Source organism: Aspergillus tubingensis, assembly GCF_013340325.1.
Source record: "Aspergillus tubingensis WU-2223L DNA, scaffold_13, whole genome shotgun sequence".
Classification (NCBI taxonomy): Eukaryota; Fungi; Ascomycota; class Eurotiomycetes; order Eurotiales; family Aspergillaceae; genus Aspergillus; species Aspergillus tubingensis.
The window spans coordinates 723509-738695 of NW_023336287.1; the positions used below are offsets into that span (position 1 = coordinate 723509).

Consider the following 15187-nt stretch of genomic DNA (forward strand, 5'->3'; position numbering starts at 1 on the left):
GAAGACTGTTACCGAGTATACCCCCCTCGCATGAGCACACCCGGTGACTGACTGGTATGAAAGGTTACCTAGCATGATACGGTACTGGGTAGTAAGTGAAGTTTGGTAACAAACGGTATGGAGCACAAAACTCTCTCACTTCTGCCGATACATCTTGCCTACTTGACAGGGGAAAGAATCGTTGTGAATAGCAAAGAAAGTAGAGGAACAAAATGGTTCCACATCTGCAATATGGCGCCCCCAGCACATGGGATGTCGATAAACTTGCCATGGAATCCTATCGATTGGCTCTGCGCTTCATCATTGGGCTTTTGAGGCGTCGACAGAATAGGAACCGGAAATTGAAGGCGACAAGAATGGGCAGAGAGGATTCGGTGCCTTTCCATGGGTGATACCGCTATGCCTCAACGGGAAAGGAAGAGGGGCATCCGAGCGCGATTCGAACGACGAATGGCAGCGGGTGCTTGCCTGAATCGGTTTAGCATCTTTCACTAGTACTAGAATTCGGCCTTTTGATAACGTCATGGGTGTTTTTTCAAATGTATGATCTCAGGGAAGTCAGGGCCGGCACCCCGCTCCTACCTTGGATACCGGGACTGTGTACAACAGGAATTGGGGATTCCCTCGGGGGTTTCTAGTCATTCTTCGGTTCTACTGGATCTCTATTACGGGCAGTGGGTTCAAGCCTACTCATTCCGTGGCTGAGTTCCCCATAACTACTAGGTACCCCTTTCACCCGCTGGCTTCCTTTGTATTGGTCCCCTCCAATACTACTTAAACAAAGTGAATACCCTCGTCTCTGCCCCTCTTCTTCTGTCACTTTTCTCAGATAACTTACCCACAGACCTTTCGTGTCCTTCCTTCCTCTACAAATTAGAAAAAGACAACCGTCCCCTTTCCTGTCATATCCTCTTCCACCTTACAAAGTCGATCCCCACCCCGGCTTCTATCTCGCTTCGTTCCATAAACGTTCCTCTACTGTCATTGCTGTGCAACATTCTTGATCTCAATTCAGAAAAGATCTACTAGACTTGCATACATCATGCCGCAGGTAAGCTATCAATTCTTCATGCGATGTTGGCATGAACATAATGTGCTTACGAACCTTCATTGTAGATTACTGAGATCTTCTTCGACTGTGACAACACCCTCGTCCTCTCGGAAGAGCTGGCCTTCGAGGCGTGTGCCGATCTCGCCAATGAAATTTTGGAAAAGCAGGGCATCTCGGATCGCTACACGGGAGAGCAGCTTATCCAGGATTTTGTGGGCCAGAACTTTCGAGGAATGATGGTCTCCCTCCAGGCCAAGTACAAGTTCGAGTTGTCACAGGAGGAGCTCGAGGAATATGTGAAGAAGGAGGAGGATAAGGTCATCGCCAAGCTGACTGATAAAGCTCAGCCATGTGTGGGTGTTAACGCTGAACTTGACGAGCTTCTCAAGTCCAAGAAGTATGGTCTAGCAGTGGTCTCTTCGTCTGCTTTGCGCCGTGTCCGTGCTTCGATCACGAAGGTCGGACAGGACAAGTATTTCGACAAAGACGCCGTGTTCAGCGCAGCCACCTCTCTTCCCAAGCCAACTTCGAAGCCGGATCCGGCTATCTACATCCATGCCCTCGAAGTGCGCAAGAAGAAGCCTGAAGAGGTGGTCGCTGTCGAGGACAGCAAGTCTGGTGCACTTAGTGCCATTCGTGCTGGAATCCCAGTCATTGGTTATGTCGGAAGCTACCACGGTGACGCTAAGCAGTTGGAAATGTCCCAACTTTTGCAAGGGCTGGGTGCCAAGGTTATCATGAAGGATTGGAGCGAATTCCAGAAATGTCTCCGAGAAATCGAGGAGTCCTGAATCTCCAGCAGATGGGGCCGTTTTGTACGCCAGTTACGATTATGAGCACGAAGTTACGATAGCAAGCGCGCTGGCCGTTCCGGGGTTTTGGGTCACTTCCTTCATTTCACATGGTGACATCTCAGACGCCGCTTAGTCTGCCTCAGGCCCTCTACACGACCGAGTTTGTTACCTTAGTCCATCGCGCAGAAAACAATCACTCACATTGTTGGGGAGCCGTCGTCTGATAACCCATGTGGCTTATTTGTCTCATCTGCATGAGTCGCTTCAAGACTGGGATATCTACATTGTTACTCAATGTCTTAATAAAGAGGTAATCATGGATTTAGGTACTTCTCTGGGCGCCGCGCAAATGAAATAGAGCTTATCTATCACTGTGTTCCTTCAAGTAAAACAACATTAGTAGAAATCCTATTCAGAGTATATTCTCAAAACTCAAGCACCCCCAAACGTAAACAAAGTGCATAGTAGCAACCTACTGAACTGCTAGGCGTGATCGCAGGGATGAGTATCCACCCGGGGAGCTGCGACTCGACTCCGGCCGGGTGGGCCTGGATCGCCTCAAAGGATCTATAGACGACCCTCGACCATCACTTTATTGCTTATCCCCAGACTCAAACCCAGCTTATTTCTTGCCAGACATAAACGAGTGTCTGGCAGTCGGATAATCGGCTGCATTATCTGCGTCTTGATTGGAGATGCGCCCATGCAACCATTTGATCCTTCGACCATTGCGGAGTAGAACAAGGTGGTTCCTGTCCTTCTCCGTCCAATGATCATAATTCTTCGCAAGTCTGCTGTTTCTACTTTGTAATAGCTCCGTGCTACCTGGAGACATGGGCGAAGCAAGTAATGGCTGATATTTCAGATATTACAGGGGTATAATGACTCACTTGAACTAGGGCCACTCTCGGCTAGGCTTTTTGAAGACCTTGAGACTATATAACCTGACCTGCAGCTTCGTCTGGCTCACTTCTATTCCTTGAAAGAGCAGCAAGTCATATATCCTTTCTGGTGTGCTTTACAGGCTAGAAAATGATCACACCTGCGAATTCGTCCCGAGCTGCCAGAGCTCTGGCGTTCGGTCGCCGGACGCCATCACAAAGAAAATCATCCTCGTTTGTATACCCTACAGTTCGTACAAATACCCATGATGCTAACGGTGAATCCTGTCATGTCAATACAGTCGTCTTCTCTCCTCAACCGCACATCGTTATGCCGACGAAACACTGAACAAAGTCTCCTCTAAGATCACACAGCCCAAGTCCCAGGGTGCATCTCAAGCGATGCTTTACGCGACCGGTCTGACTGAGAAAGATATGTCCAAGGCACAGGTTGGAATCTCATCAGTGTGGTTTGAAGGAAACCCCTGTAATATGCACTTGATGGATTTGTCGTCGCTGGTCCGTGACTCGGTAGCCAAAGCCGGCCTGGTCCCCATGCGCTTCAACTCCATTGGCGCCTCTGATGGCATTAGTATGGGCACATCTGGCATGCGTTTCAGTTTACAGAGCCGAGAGATCATTGCCGATGGAATTGAAACGGTCATGAACGCCCAGTGGTACGATGCTAACATCTCGCTGCCTGGCTGCGATAAGAACATGCCAGGTGTGTTAATGGCTATGGGCCGGGTTAATCGCCCGAGTATCATGGTGTATGGTGGTAGTATCAAGCCCGGCTGCAGTGCGGGGGGTAAGCCACTTGACTTGGTCAGCGCCTTTCAGTCGTATGGTCAGTATCTCACTGGTGAGATCGACGAAAAGGAACGATTCGATATCATCAGACACGCTTGCCCCGGTGCTGGTGCTTGTGGGGGGATGTATACTGCTAATACTCTGGCAACGGCCATCGAGACCCTCGGTATGACTGTCCCTGGAAGCAGCAGCACGCCGGCAGAGGATCCACGTAAGCGGGCAGAGTGTGAGGATATTGGCCAGACAGTGAAGAATCTGCTGAAGGAGGATATTCGGCCCAAGGACGTCATGACGCGGCAGGCATTTGAGAATGCCATGATTGTCGTAAATATTCTTGGAGGCAGCACCAATGCGGTACTGCACTTGATCGCCATCGCTGATTCCGTCGGGATCAAGTTGACCATCGATGACTTCCAGGCCGTGTCAGACAAGACACCTTTCTTGGCCGACCTGAAGCCTTCCGGCAAGTATGTCATGCATGACCTGTACAAGGTCGGGGGCACGCCCGCACTGCTGAAGTTCCTGCTCAAGGAAGGTCTTATCGACGGCTCTGGAATCACCGTCACTGGCAAAACCATGAAAGAGAATGTAGCCTCATGGCCCGAGTTCTCACCTGACCAGCCTATCATCCGCCCCCTAAGCAATCCCATCAAGCCAACCGGCCACTTGCAGATCCTCCGTGGGTCATTGGCCCCTGGCGGCTCGGTTGGCAAGATCACCGGCAAAGAAGGTCTTAGATTTGAAGGTATCGCCAAATGCTACGACTATGAGGATGCTTTCATCGAGGCTCTTGAGCGAGGTGAGATCAAAAAGGGCGAGAAAACCGTCGTCATTATTCGATACGAAGGACCCAAGGGTGGTCCCGGTATGCCTGAGATGCTCAAGCCCAGCTCAGCTATCATGGGTGCCGGATTAGGTCAGGACGTTGCGCTCCTCACTGATGGGAGATTCTCTGGAGGTAGTCATGGCTTCTTGATCGGGCATGTTGTGCCTGAGGCTATGGAGGGCGGGCCCATCGCCCTGGTGAAGGATGGCGATCGGATCGTGATTGATGCGGAGCAAAGAGTGGTTGATCTGCTGATTGCCCCGGAAGAGATGGAAAAGAGAAGAGTTTCTTGGACGGCACCGGCGCCACGGGCGAAGAAGGGGACATTAAGCAAGTATGCGAAGCTGGTGAGCGACGCGAGTCATGGGTGCGTGACGGATGGGCCAATCTAGGATGGAAGTTAGTTTCCTCTTTTAAGTAGCTAGTTCAATGAGAATGTATTGAACCAGACACATTGCTCCTTCTATAATGCTACCGTACTTCTGCGTATTAATGTCTATATGATCGACTAACGCTGCTCCTATACTAATTTCATGTTGCCATCCTGTTATAGTATTACTACCAGATGGCTACTATCTACATCCAGCATCGATGCTCCTCAAACAACTACAACCACCATAACACCCACATAAGACCTAACACTACAAACACACTTTCACACAACCTATATCCCATATACCAGTAACCTCCTACCCTTCCCAACCTCTCTTCAAAATAATCCAGATACCCCAACCCCAACCTCTTAATCCAGATCCAGATCCACCTCCCCAACCCGATAAGATAAGGGCCTAGCCCTCTAACCCAATACGGTTGGTGACCCCCTCAGTTGACCAGCTTAGTTTCCCCTCCTGCTACGTCAGTCCAGTTGTTTACTCTCTACCTACCTCTACAATCATTAATCTTTTACACCTTCCCCATATAAACCCATTAGACATAGACCCGATACCCTTACCACCAACTTATTCCCTCCACCCCTTCTGTTTGTAAAAGTGCAAAATGTCCGATCCCAAATACGCCGGGTCGAAGTTGCTGTCGAGGGGTCCGTTGGTATGTATAGTACATATTGATGTTGATTAATATAATTTATAGTGTTATATATGGGATTGATATATGCAGAATGAATTGTTACTAACGGGAAGTACTCATAGGACCCCAAAGAAGCCAAATGGACTCGACTGGTCATGTCATCGTATACGGATCCTAATGGTGTTGAGAGGACGTGGGAGTCTGCGGAGCGTCAGGTACGAATTACCCTCCTCCCTGCAACTTTCTTCTTGTTTTCTTGTATTTCTGCCGGTGGTCTCCAATTGAAGCATTCTTTCTTTGGGGGATGAAGTGATAGTTCTGCGATGAGGAGTGTTATAGTTATTTTTATGTTAATTAACTGCTTCAAGACCCGCCCCGCAAACTGCGAGATTGACGGCGTTGGAATCGTGACAATCCTCAACAAGGAAACCGGGCCAGAACTTCTCCTGCAGAAGCAGTACCGTCCACCTATCGATAAGGTGGTCATTGAGGTTCCTGCGGGACTGATTGATCCTAATGAGACGGTGGAGGAGTGCGCTGTGCGGGAGCTTAAGGAGGAGACGGGTTACGTTGGTGTGGCGGAGCAGACTAGTAGTGTTATGTATAATGGTGAGTTTCATTCTATTTTCTTGTCTTTTCCTTTATCTTCGGATTAGATTAGATTACGGTACCACTTGAGCATGGGTTCAAGTTGGATTGTTGGTGTATTGACTGACGGTGTCTACAGACCCTGGGTTCTGCAATACCAATCTCAATATGGTGCATGTCCGGGTGGATATGTCGTTGCCGGAGAATCAGAACCCGAAGCCCCAGCTCGAAGACAATGAGTTCATTGAGTGCTTTACTGTGCCTTTGTCTTCGTTATTTGAGGACATGAAGAAGCTGGAGCGGGAGGGATATGCTATTGATGCTCGGGTGGGCACAATAGCTGAGGGAATCGAACTTGCGAAGAGATTCAAGCTTTGAGCTGTATGTAGATGTTCCAGCTTTGGCTCCGTCTTCGTCCCGTATCATGGATCTGCACATCCTATGGTATTCTGACGACACTGCCGTGAGAGTCGATATACTGTCGAATGCGATATATATACATTAGTGGGAGTGTTACTGCTTCCAGTATTAGAGCCCACAAACAGCTGCGGAATGTGAAAATCCCCTACAGCAGCCCTTCCTCCTTGAGGCCTTTGTATAGAGCCCACGCGGCAAGGGTCTTCCCATCCCGCAGACCCTCTTTCCATAGATCGCGCAACGGTACCACCTTCAACGTGATCTTCTCACCATGTTGTCGTAACCCAGTTAATCGTCCTTGCAGGCTGTCAATTTCCTTGCGCGACATGCGCTTCTGACATAAGAACAGGGGAATAAACTCGTCGCTCCCACCGGCCGAAGGGTATACTGCCTTTTGCAACGTCTCGCCCTCTTCTGGCACGGACTGCAGAGCTAGCGATGTCATGTCAATTAGCTCCTCCTGTGGTATTGTCAAGCCTGTTTCCTCTTGAATCTCCTTTGCTGCACCACCAGCGAACGATCCACTGTCATCGAGCATGCCGGCTGGAATTTCGGGAAACGCAAGAGAACCCGCGGGGATACGAGGTTGGATGGTTAAAATGGCACGCTTCTCGTCTTCTGCCGATGGAGGCACATCGTCTGGTTGAAGTATGAGCTAAGGAGAGAAAGAAGCAGCGTTAGCATTATGTCTCAACGTTGTCAGTAGGCGATAATAGAGGGTAGCTCCCTTACCAGCATGCCTACGCTGCCACCGCGCAAGAACACGCTTCCCGGGAGGGTCTCTCCATTCTCATTTGACACCTCCGCTTTGAACTTCAAGAAGCCTAGACGGCCACCACCGAAGCGATCCACGCTCTGGATATCGATTTTCCGCAGGACGTAGGGGTCTTTGGAGAACTCGTGGGAGGGTTGTTGCTGGCGACTCAAGGAGTGTTGCAAGGTGGTGAGCCAGATACGGAAAGCTGGGAATCGCAGCAGATCTTCACGAGACAGGTCTGCCGGACAGGAGACGGGTAGAGTGGCCGAGCCATTGTGGTCCAGATTGCGAGGAATGGTAAAGGTGGAGAAGGACATTGTGAGGGTCAAAGGCAGGCAGCGAAGGAGGAGAGCTGGTCGCGTAAGTCGCACAGACGCCGATAGCCACCGGGCGGGCGTCATGAACCGAGCCGAGGTGTGGAACGGGCGGAGGAAGAGGGACGGGCGCTTAACGTTAATCGGAGAGTGTTGGAGTCATGTAAAAGGCGATGTAGACGTGAGCCTTATCTTAAGAGCCTTCTTTCAGTGATAGCACCGTAGTCGTGGGAGCTATTGAAGCTATTGGAGCTAATGGGATGGATTATTGAAGGGAACATGAGGGGGAAAGTGTTCAGGGCAGAGACGGGGAAGGAGAGCATGACGTCGTCGGCTTCGCAGCTTGTTTCCGCAGTGTCCGAACTGCCCTCATCGGGCCAAAGTCTAGACGCGGTGGCTCCTCCGATCCTCCCAAAGACAGACAAGGATGAATGGATGGAGCGATCGATTGATCGATTGATCGGTTAGGGATACCTCCGATGATGGATGGTCAAACAAAGGAAAAGTCGGGGACTGAACGCCGGAGTAGCCTCTTGTTTCGTCCAAGTCCAAGTCCGAACAGCTTCTTTGACTGGCTATTGGATCAACAACCCAAGACATTGTAGTAGTCTCCTTAATGCCAATCGTGTCGACAAGGTACAAAGTACCATTCAAACCAACCAACCAATCCCTCAACTAACTTTTTTCCCTTTCCTCTAAATATCACTTGACCAGTCCCCGATTGCTTTCCAGGAATGGATCCAACGGATCGCCGTGTCTTGCGGGGTCCGACGGTGACACTGACTGTCTCTTCTTCAACCTCTCACTGACACCCTCCCAATCCAACCAACCTCTCTCTCTCTTCTTCTCTTTCTCTCCTCTGCTCTCCTCCCTTTTTTTTTTCTCACTATTCTTGTGAGACACTCGGAAGCTTGTCCTCCATCTTGTAGCCTCTTCTCTCCGTGTCTCTCTCACTCACATCCTCTCCTACTACTACCATCTACCCTGCAGCTAGCCTTCCAGTCCGATTGGATCGGTGATCTGGTCCCCGAAGTGCTACTGCTCGTTGTCAGCCTTTTTGCAACTCCTTCCATAATTCATTCTACCCCTTCGTATCCGTTGTTGCTGTCGTTCTAGAAAGCTTCCATATTGCCTGGGCGCCTGGTCTTCCAGTGATTACAAGCTCCTCTTGTTTTGACTTCCTTCCCCTCAAGCCTCTTGCGTTTCGATGAGGTTTTGGTTCAACTTCACTGGGAACCCAAGAACCCAGAATTCAGGCCCGGCTGGGAGTTGGTCCGACTAAGGAGAGACCGGGAATCCATCGGCGTTAAGCTTCAGCTGCCATTTGGGTTTCCTGTTTTGAATTCCTGCTTCTCCCCGACTACTGTCTCACACCTGCTCGCTTGCTTCGTGGTGTCTTCATTACATCGTTGGCTCATTCAGATCATGATCTCAAACACAATCTGAATTTGGTGGCCAGTACGAAACATTGAACGGCCTGGACACAGCCTCTCGTTGGCAGGATTGTTGCGGAGACGCTGGCGCTTCTATCGACTTTGGAAAGTGCCGCTTTCATGGGTTTTCCCTTCAGCATATAATATAATCGCGATAACCAGCCAAACGACCCGACCGATATTCGGCGGTAGTAGGACCACAGGAAGGCAAAATTCAAAACAGCATGTATGCATTCACTCCCTATCCCTGCCTGGATTAAGCTATTAGTTGCGGGTTATGTTTATCCAGTCATCACTTCTCAGTCTGCATTGACAAGCACTCTGCCCATCTCGACATATTGAGACTACATATCCTATCAATGGTCTATATGTGTGTGGACTGTTACCGACACATATTTCAGGAAGCTGCAAGAATCCTCCAGTCACTGTGAAAGTGATAGGGCTTTGGATATATCGTCTGATGCAGCGGAAGGAGGCATAATCCGATTGCCTGTTTTCACTGCTGGGTTGTGGTCCACTGCCAGGAAACCCACTGGGATGACCACTCACTATTCCTAGTTACTCTGCTCTAGTGAAGCGAACCGCTTCTACACATCTCCACCTTAGTATACTATCTCCATTTACGCTTCTTGTGTTTGTCACAGCCTTTAAACCCTGTATGCTGTTGATTGCGATTTCATCGGTACATGTTCATGGGCCTCCTATTCGTGAGAATACAACTCTCGCTTGATAGAAGCTAGAAGCGTGTAGCTACTAGCTGATGCGCCATTAGCGTACCACATCCAGGGAACACTACTCCTACGCCTGCGTCAGGGTGACCATTACTCATGGACTCTGCGAGTCGGCCTGCTTTTGAAGGGCTTCCCACGGCGATTCCCAACGATACCAACTTCCAAAATACCCCAACTTCAGCCACTTTGGCCCAGCCTAACACCCAAGACGTAATGGACATCATTCCTGACGTGCCGCGTCCGACATATCATCAAGAAGGTCAGTACAACGATGCAAGTGATGTTATTCACAAGTGAAATAACAGAATGCTTTCCAGTCCCTACGGTCGCGAGTCTGTCTGGGGCTCCAAACACCTTCTTAGCCAATGCTGCCTCAAACCAAACAGATTCTTTCACTCCACAGCAAACACCACCGAGAACCTACTTCTCATACTTGAGCAATGGCGTCATAACAATGCCCCGTTACACGCCGAACCAGTACTACGGGGAGCCGAGCAATATCGGTCATCAACTGGATTATATTCCTGGTGGAGATCGAGGTCGCTCATTCGCGTACCCTCATACACGAACTCTCTCACTTCCACAGAATCAGCACAGCGGCCTTCCTGCCTACCCCCAGCGAGACCCGCGTTCAAGCAACACCCGACCAGCAATGTCCATGACGACCACGCCGGAATCAGTATCTGCCATCTCACCGAACGACGCGTCACCGAACAACGCCAATTCGACATCATCCACTGCAGTGGTTCCGCCAACACTTCGACCTCGAGGTTACGTGCCCCCATCAGCGAGGACCCAGCAAGGAACACAGCACCCAGCCCATACTGCTGCTTCTCCAGGGTCAACGTCGTCAAGTTATCATCAGCAGTCGCAAGCTCAACAACATTCGCATGCATCTGGTCCATTCTCTCATATGCCGCCCTATCTTGAAGAACAAGACAATGGCGCCTATAGTGCCCCACTAGCTACAACGCCTGCCCAGTCATCGTCGGCCAACTTTGTAGCAACTGGCACGCCGTCTTCACGCTCGATGAATGCGGGAACCCCCAGATATGGGCGTCCTCTTCCGCAACGGCTAGAGCTTGCTCGGCGAGCACATTTCCACGCCCATCCACACAACCAGCAGGCTGCGCAGGCCATCGTGGAGGCTCATATGCAGCTGCAGCGCCAGCGCTTGCTCCGTCAGCGCCAGGGGCTCGGTACCAACCCCACGAAGCCAGCCGCAAGTCTTGATAATGCGAAAGACGGCCGCTCCGAACCAAAAGAGGCGCACGAAATGCGAGTATCACTCGAATGCAAAGTTTGCTTCACCCAACTCGTTGATACGGTACTGCTTCCTTGTGGCCATGCTGTCCTCTGTCGATGGTGCGCCGAGATCCAGATTCCAAGCAGCGTCCTGGAACGAGGCGTGCTTGGGGGTCAGCCCCCGTGTGTGATATGCCGAGCGCCTGTGAGGCAAAAGGTATAGGATCATATTTAAAACTCCCCGAGAATTTGAAAATCACTCACACTAACTTGGGGTCACAGATGCGGATCTTCCTTTCTTGACATATGCAGTGCTATGGCACCTTCAATGTACCGATACACATCGCTGGTTAGTTGGTACTAGTTGCTACTTACTGCCTTGGCTTTATTGGTGTGTGCGCTTGAGAGACACACAGTATGTGGCTGGCTTTGCATACTCGGGAGTTTCAGGTTTGGAGTAAAATTGGGATTTCTTTTAGTGCATTAGAATATAGCTCATGTCCAGATCTAGAAATGAAAACTGAGTTGATAAATTCACCATACTCAGTATGAATCATCTATGCTATGCACGATGCTTCCTCCACATTAACTACGACTACTTTGGTATTACCTAGATAGTACTTACGATAAAGAGCCACAATCTAGATTCTCGAATTAAAAAAAGTACCTACATGCACACCCACACAGAACCTCGTATTCCACGCCTCGATCAGGCGAATTTTCTGCAGAAGAAAAACAAAAATCCGGGAAATAGAAAAAGAGGCTTGAGAAATGGCATAGAATAGATGTAATTTCCCTTCATGAAAACCGAATTAATAAAAACCGGGATAAATGAAACTCGACGCGTGTAGGATGTCGGTGGTGGTTCGTGGTTGGATAGATCGACCAATCATGATGGATGACGATCGAGATCGAGATAGTGTTATCTTTCTATAGTTTCAAGTATTTAGTAGTTAAGTTGGACTACTGCGAAAGTACGTACTTAGGGAATGGATACATCGAAGGGGGTGTTGGATATTTGAGTGGTGTTTGGCTGTTACCGTGGTTGGAAGGACAGACGGGAACTGTTGTTTCCTTCCTTTTGGGGGGATAAGTACTTAGTAGTTTGTTTCATTGGCATTGGGTTTGGGTTGGTTTGGTCTTGCTTGGGAGGTGTGCTTGTATACCTAAGTGTCCTTCGTTATTTCATTTGTATGGTATTTTCTTACTAAGATTTTAAGATATTTGCTGGGTTGTGGGACAGGGCCGGAGATGGGATATCTCTCCGGTTTGGGGCAGTGTTGCGGAGGATTTGAGGTGTATCAGGTGAGGGTTGTTTGTTCATTGGTTGTTTGTAACTAGGTTATTCCTTGTTCTTTCTGGGGCAGTGTCACACTGGCTAAGTAGCCACTTAGTAAGCAGTTAGAAATGCATGAATAGGCATTATTTTTCTCCAAATGTTTGATTCATTTTATTAAAGGCTTTCGTTGTGTTCAGGGCTGATGGATATACCCATGCGGAGGGCTGTTTGGGAGATATGCAGAGAGAGTATGCGGATGTAGTTAGTGTTATTGATTCTGTAACTAAAAAGAGTAGTTAGTGGTGGACAAAGCAAGATACAGTACTCACCATCTCTTTTGATTTATCAATCGCATTATTCAAGCTGCACAGGTTTCATATGACATTCCGATGCAGTTGACCCTTCATCAACGATGGCGCAGAAGCCGATATTGTTTCCCACCCCCCAGCTCTTCTGAATTCCCGAATCATACGCATTTCATCGTCGCAGAATATCGGGCTCATATGCATTACCTGAAGGTTCAATCTGAAGCTGCGAGTAGCCTTATTAGGCCATGTCAGAGACTGGCAGTTTCTCTGCAGAACCTCCCAGTCCGTGTGCTGCACGAGTGTTTAAACCTGCGTGCATGCGCTGGCTCTGCTTGATGCGCTGGAACTCTTGGAAAACTAACAAGGAAAAATTGCGATCCTCTCATTAAGATGAACTTTCTGTGGGATTCCCTATCACTTGCAGTCGTGCTGACGAGTGGCTAATTGACCCGTCGGGGATACTACTGCGCTTGAGAGGGCACCTGCTTGGCGTGACGGGAGTTGGCAGACTGTGGAGTTGACTTGGCAGTGAGCTGGACCACCACAGATAAGTTCAGCGGCGGGTCAAGGTTGTTCTTTCAGTATTATCCGGAGGGTTTGAGAGAGTGGGATTGTTGGTATGGAAGCATAGCGTATGGGTAAGTGGGTGGAAGCTTTCTGGATGAAGAAATGGAATAGATGGAGGGTATGTGGTCCTGTGATCACGGGCAAAAGAAGGTCTAGTGTCAAAAAGAAACTGAAAAGAATAGTTAGTTCACCTTGACTCAGTCAATGTGATTTACAAGAATAGCAAGCAATTGAATACGTGGGAGGGAAAGGGGTCAAGGGAAAACCCCCCTCAAGGTCAAGAGGACAGAGGGATGAGATCCAACACGGCGAGGTGCATCGCAGGGCCTCCATCCAGCCCTGGACCAATTGCCCGATCAAGGACCTAGAATGGGACCGCCAAGCCAGGGTTTTCATCCCCCGGCAACGTGCATGGGCCGCATGGGAAAAGGCAACCACTAGCAAAGAACCGGGGAGGCGCTGTTTTCATGGTTTGGATCTTGGGGAAGTATCTGGCCAGTGAGCTTGCCAGTCTGCAAGCCACGGTAGGAGAAAGGAGGCCCTAGTCAAGGTAGCTAACTAGCCATCACTTTGAAAATCAAACTATCTTTAGGCCAGCCAGGGTCTAGCTATTCCCTCTTATACACTACTATTTGATAGTCCATACAGAGCCTATCAACCGGTTTTTGCTTCTCTGCTCGTGCCGGTGTGGGTACTATGTAGTATGTATGCGCATTGACCGTTGGTCGCTGTCTCGCTCTCGTTGAACTGTTTGTCTTAGAGTTGCAACACATCCCTGCATGTTATGGTAGGGGCGATTGCTCGTCGAAGATCATGCATCTGTAGCTGGTAGGGAATGAGCAAATAGGTATGGTGAGCTGCTGTTCCAATGCAGGTATACATGCTGATGCTGCAATACAGAGGTCTGAGTGTTATGTTTTAAACATGATTTACCAGCCGTTTATCATGGCTGTGATTTGATATCATCATTGTACTACTGCCCTTGACCAAGGGGGCATCTGCAATGATAGCTTTCCATTAGTCCTGTAGATAAGTGAAACATTTTCCATTTCGCCTTCCTGGTAATTGGAATCCAATAGGTCAGCACCATAGGTAGACCGTTACCTGGTTGACATATTCCAGGCGTGGGTGTGCATAAGAAGATCTATACCACTGCAAATATAAGCTATCCTTTCCATTACCTAAAATCATGGTAACGTCAGACGTGTCTGGATTGGTGCCAATAGCTTTATCGTCTACCAAGGTACGGAAATCGATAGCCTTGGGTGACTCAAATTTTGGTCTCCAATGGGATATATCATAGCCTAACCTGGCAAGGCTAGGCAGTGAAAACGATATGTTATGTGGTTCAATGACTAGCTTCGGAGTCCTCCTTTCGCTTGTCAACTTGGCCTTGACAATCCCGTATTCGTAAGCATTGAGCCGCACTAGCAGTATCTTCGCCTTTGTATTCTGCTGGTTTTTCCTAGGGCGTCTTGTGTCATTACTGATTGTAGTCACCAATTGTACGGATCTGGTTCGTATCGATGCGTGAACGGTAGATCGCTTATTTCCAGCCCATTGTAGGCTCGTAGTACCCAAATATATACCTGCGAAAAGGGATGCTGTCCGACACTTCCTCCACCCATCCAGCGCGCAGAGAGTTTGGTTCACACTTTTGGAGCATCACCACGCCGTGAAACCTGGAAGAAAGTATCCGCCCCAATAGTACCTGCCAGTCGACATGCGGTACCAGTGACTCTTAAACGATAGCCTTGCAATGACAGGTCATTCCACGCCGGGTGGCAAGTTAGAGGGGGTGTACTACCATGGAAGGTCGGATATAGGTAGGCGTGTGATCTCAGAAGGCTTGTGGGAACGCTGCGAAATCCGTACAGACTGAACTGGCTGTGTCTGCACGGCCCCCTTGGGCCCAATATCGGTCAGGCGGGCAGCGCCCAAACGATCGAAAGACGGGCCTGTCATAATGTCCTTACTTTTAGGCACTGGTATCTGCAGTACCTGGCTCATTTAGTAGTAAGTGTGTCTGTCTGTCTGCCTGTCTTATGTCAGACATATGTATCACGACAAGCTAGAGGTGCCTGTCAATGCAATCTTGGGCTTTGTCCAAGGGAGACAGCACTGACAAATATTCAATCCCACGCCGATTGCTCTAGTTAG

General features: G+C 49.3%; 5 protein-coding genes across 5 annotated transcripts; 4 read left to right on the top strand and 1 right to left on the bottom strand.

Annotated features, from left to right (window-relative positions):
• Positions 1-1042: 1042 nt before the first annotated feature.
• Positions 1043-1842, top strand: AtWU_10544 (HAD family hydrolase; the record flags this gene model as incomplete). Its single annotated transcript, XM_035505648.1, has 2 exons — positions 1043-1051; positions 1117-1842. The coding sequence occupies 2 exons, from the start codon at positions 1043-1045 to the stop codon at positions 1840-1842; spliced, it is 735 nt and encodes a 244-aa protein (XP_035361541.1).
• A 1035-nt stretch (positions 1843-2877) lies between these two features.
• Positions 2878-4754, top strand: AtWU_10545 (dihydroxy-acid dehydratase; the record flags this gene model as incomplete). The annotated part of the gene is made up of 2 exons (XM_035505649.1): positions 2878-2960; positions 3029-4754. 2 exons carry the CDS (start codon positions 2878-2880, stop codon positions 4752-4754), a joined length of 1809 nt encoding a protein of 602 aa, XP_035361542.1.
• A 604-nt stretch (positions 4755-5358) lies between these two features.
• On the top strand, positions 5359-6354 carry AtWU_10546 (MutT/nudix family protein; the record flags this gene model as incomplete). Its single annotated transcript, XM_035505650.1, has 4 exons — positions 5359-5409; positions 5511-5603; positions 5757-5997; positions 6116-6354. The coding sequence occupies 4 exons, from the start codon at positions 5359-5361 to the stop codon at positions 6352-6354; spliced, it is 624 nt and encodes a 207-aa protein (XP_035361543.1).
• Positions 6355-6541: 187 nt separating this feature from the next.
• Positions 6542-7467, bottom strand: AtWU_10547 (putative NUDIX family hydrolase; the record flags this gene model as incomplete). Its single annotated transcript, XM_035505651.1, has 2 exons — positions 6542-7048; positions 7126-7467. The coding sequence occupies 2 exons, from the start codon at positions 7465-7467 to the stop codon at positions 6542-6544; spliced, it is 849 nt and encodes a 282-aa protein (XP_035361544.1).
• A 2257-nt stretch (positions 7468-9724) lies between these two features.
• AtWU_10548 (C3HC4 finger protein) lies at positions 9725-11176 on the top strand (the record flags this gene model as incomplete). The annotated part of the gene is made up of 3 exons (XM_035505652.1): positions 9725-9887; positions 9946-11078; positions 11156-11176. The coding sequence occupies 3 exons, from the start codon at positions 9725-9727 to the stop codon at positions 11174-11176; spliced, it is 1317 nt and encodes a 438-aa protein (XP_035361545.1).
• Between the last annotated feature and the right edge of the window lie 4011 nt (positions 11177-15187).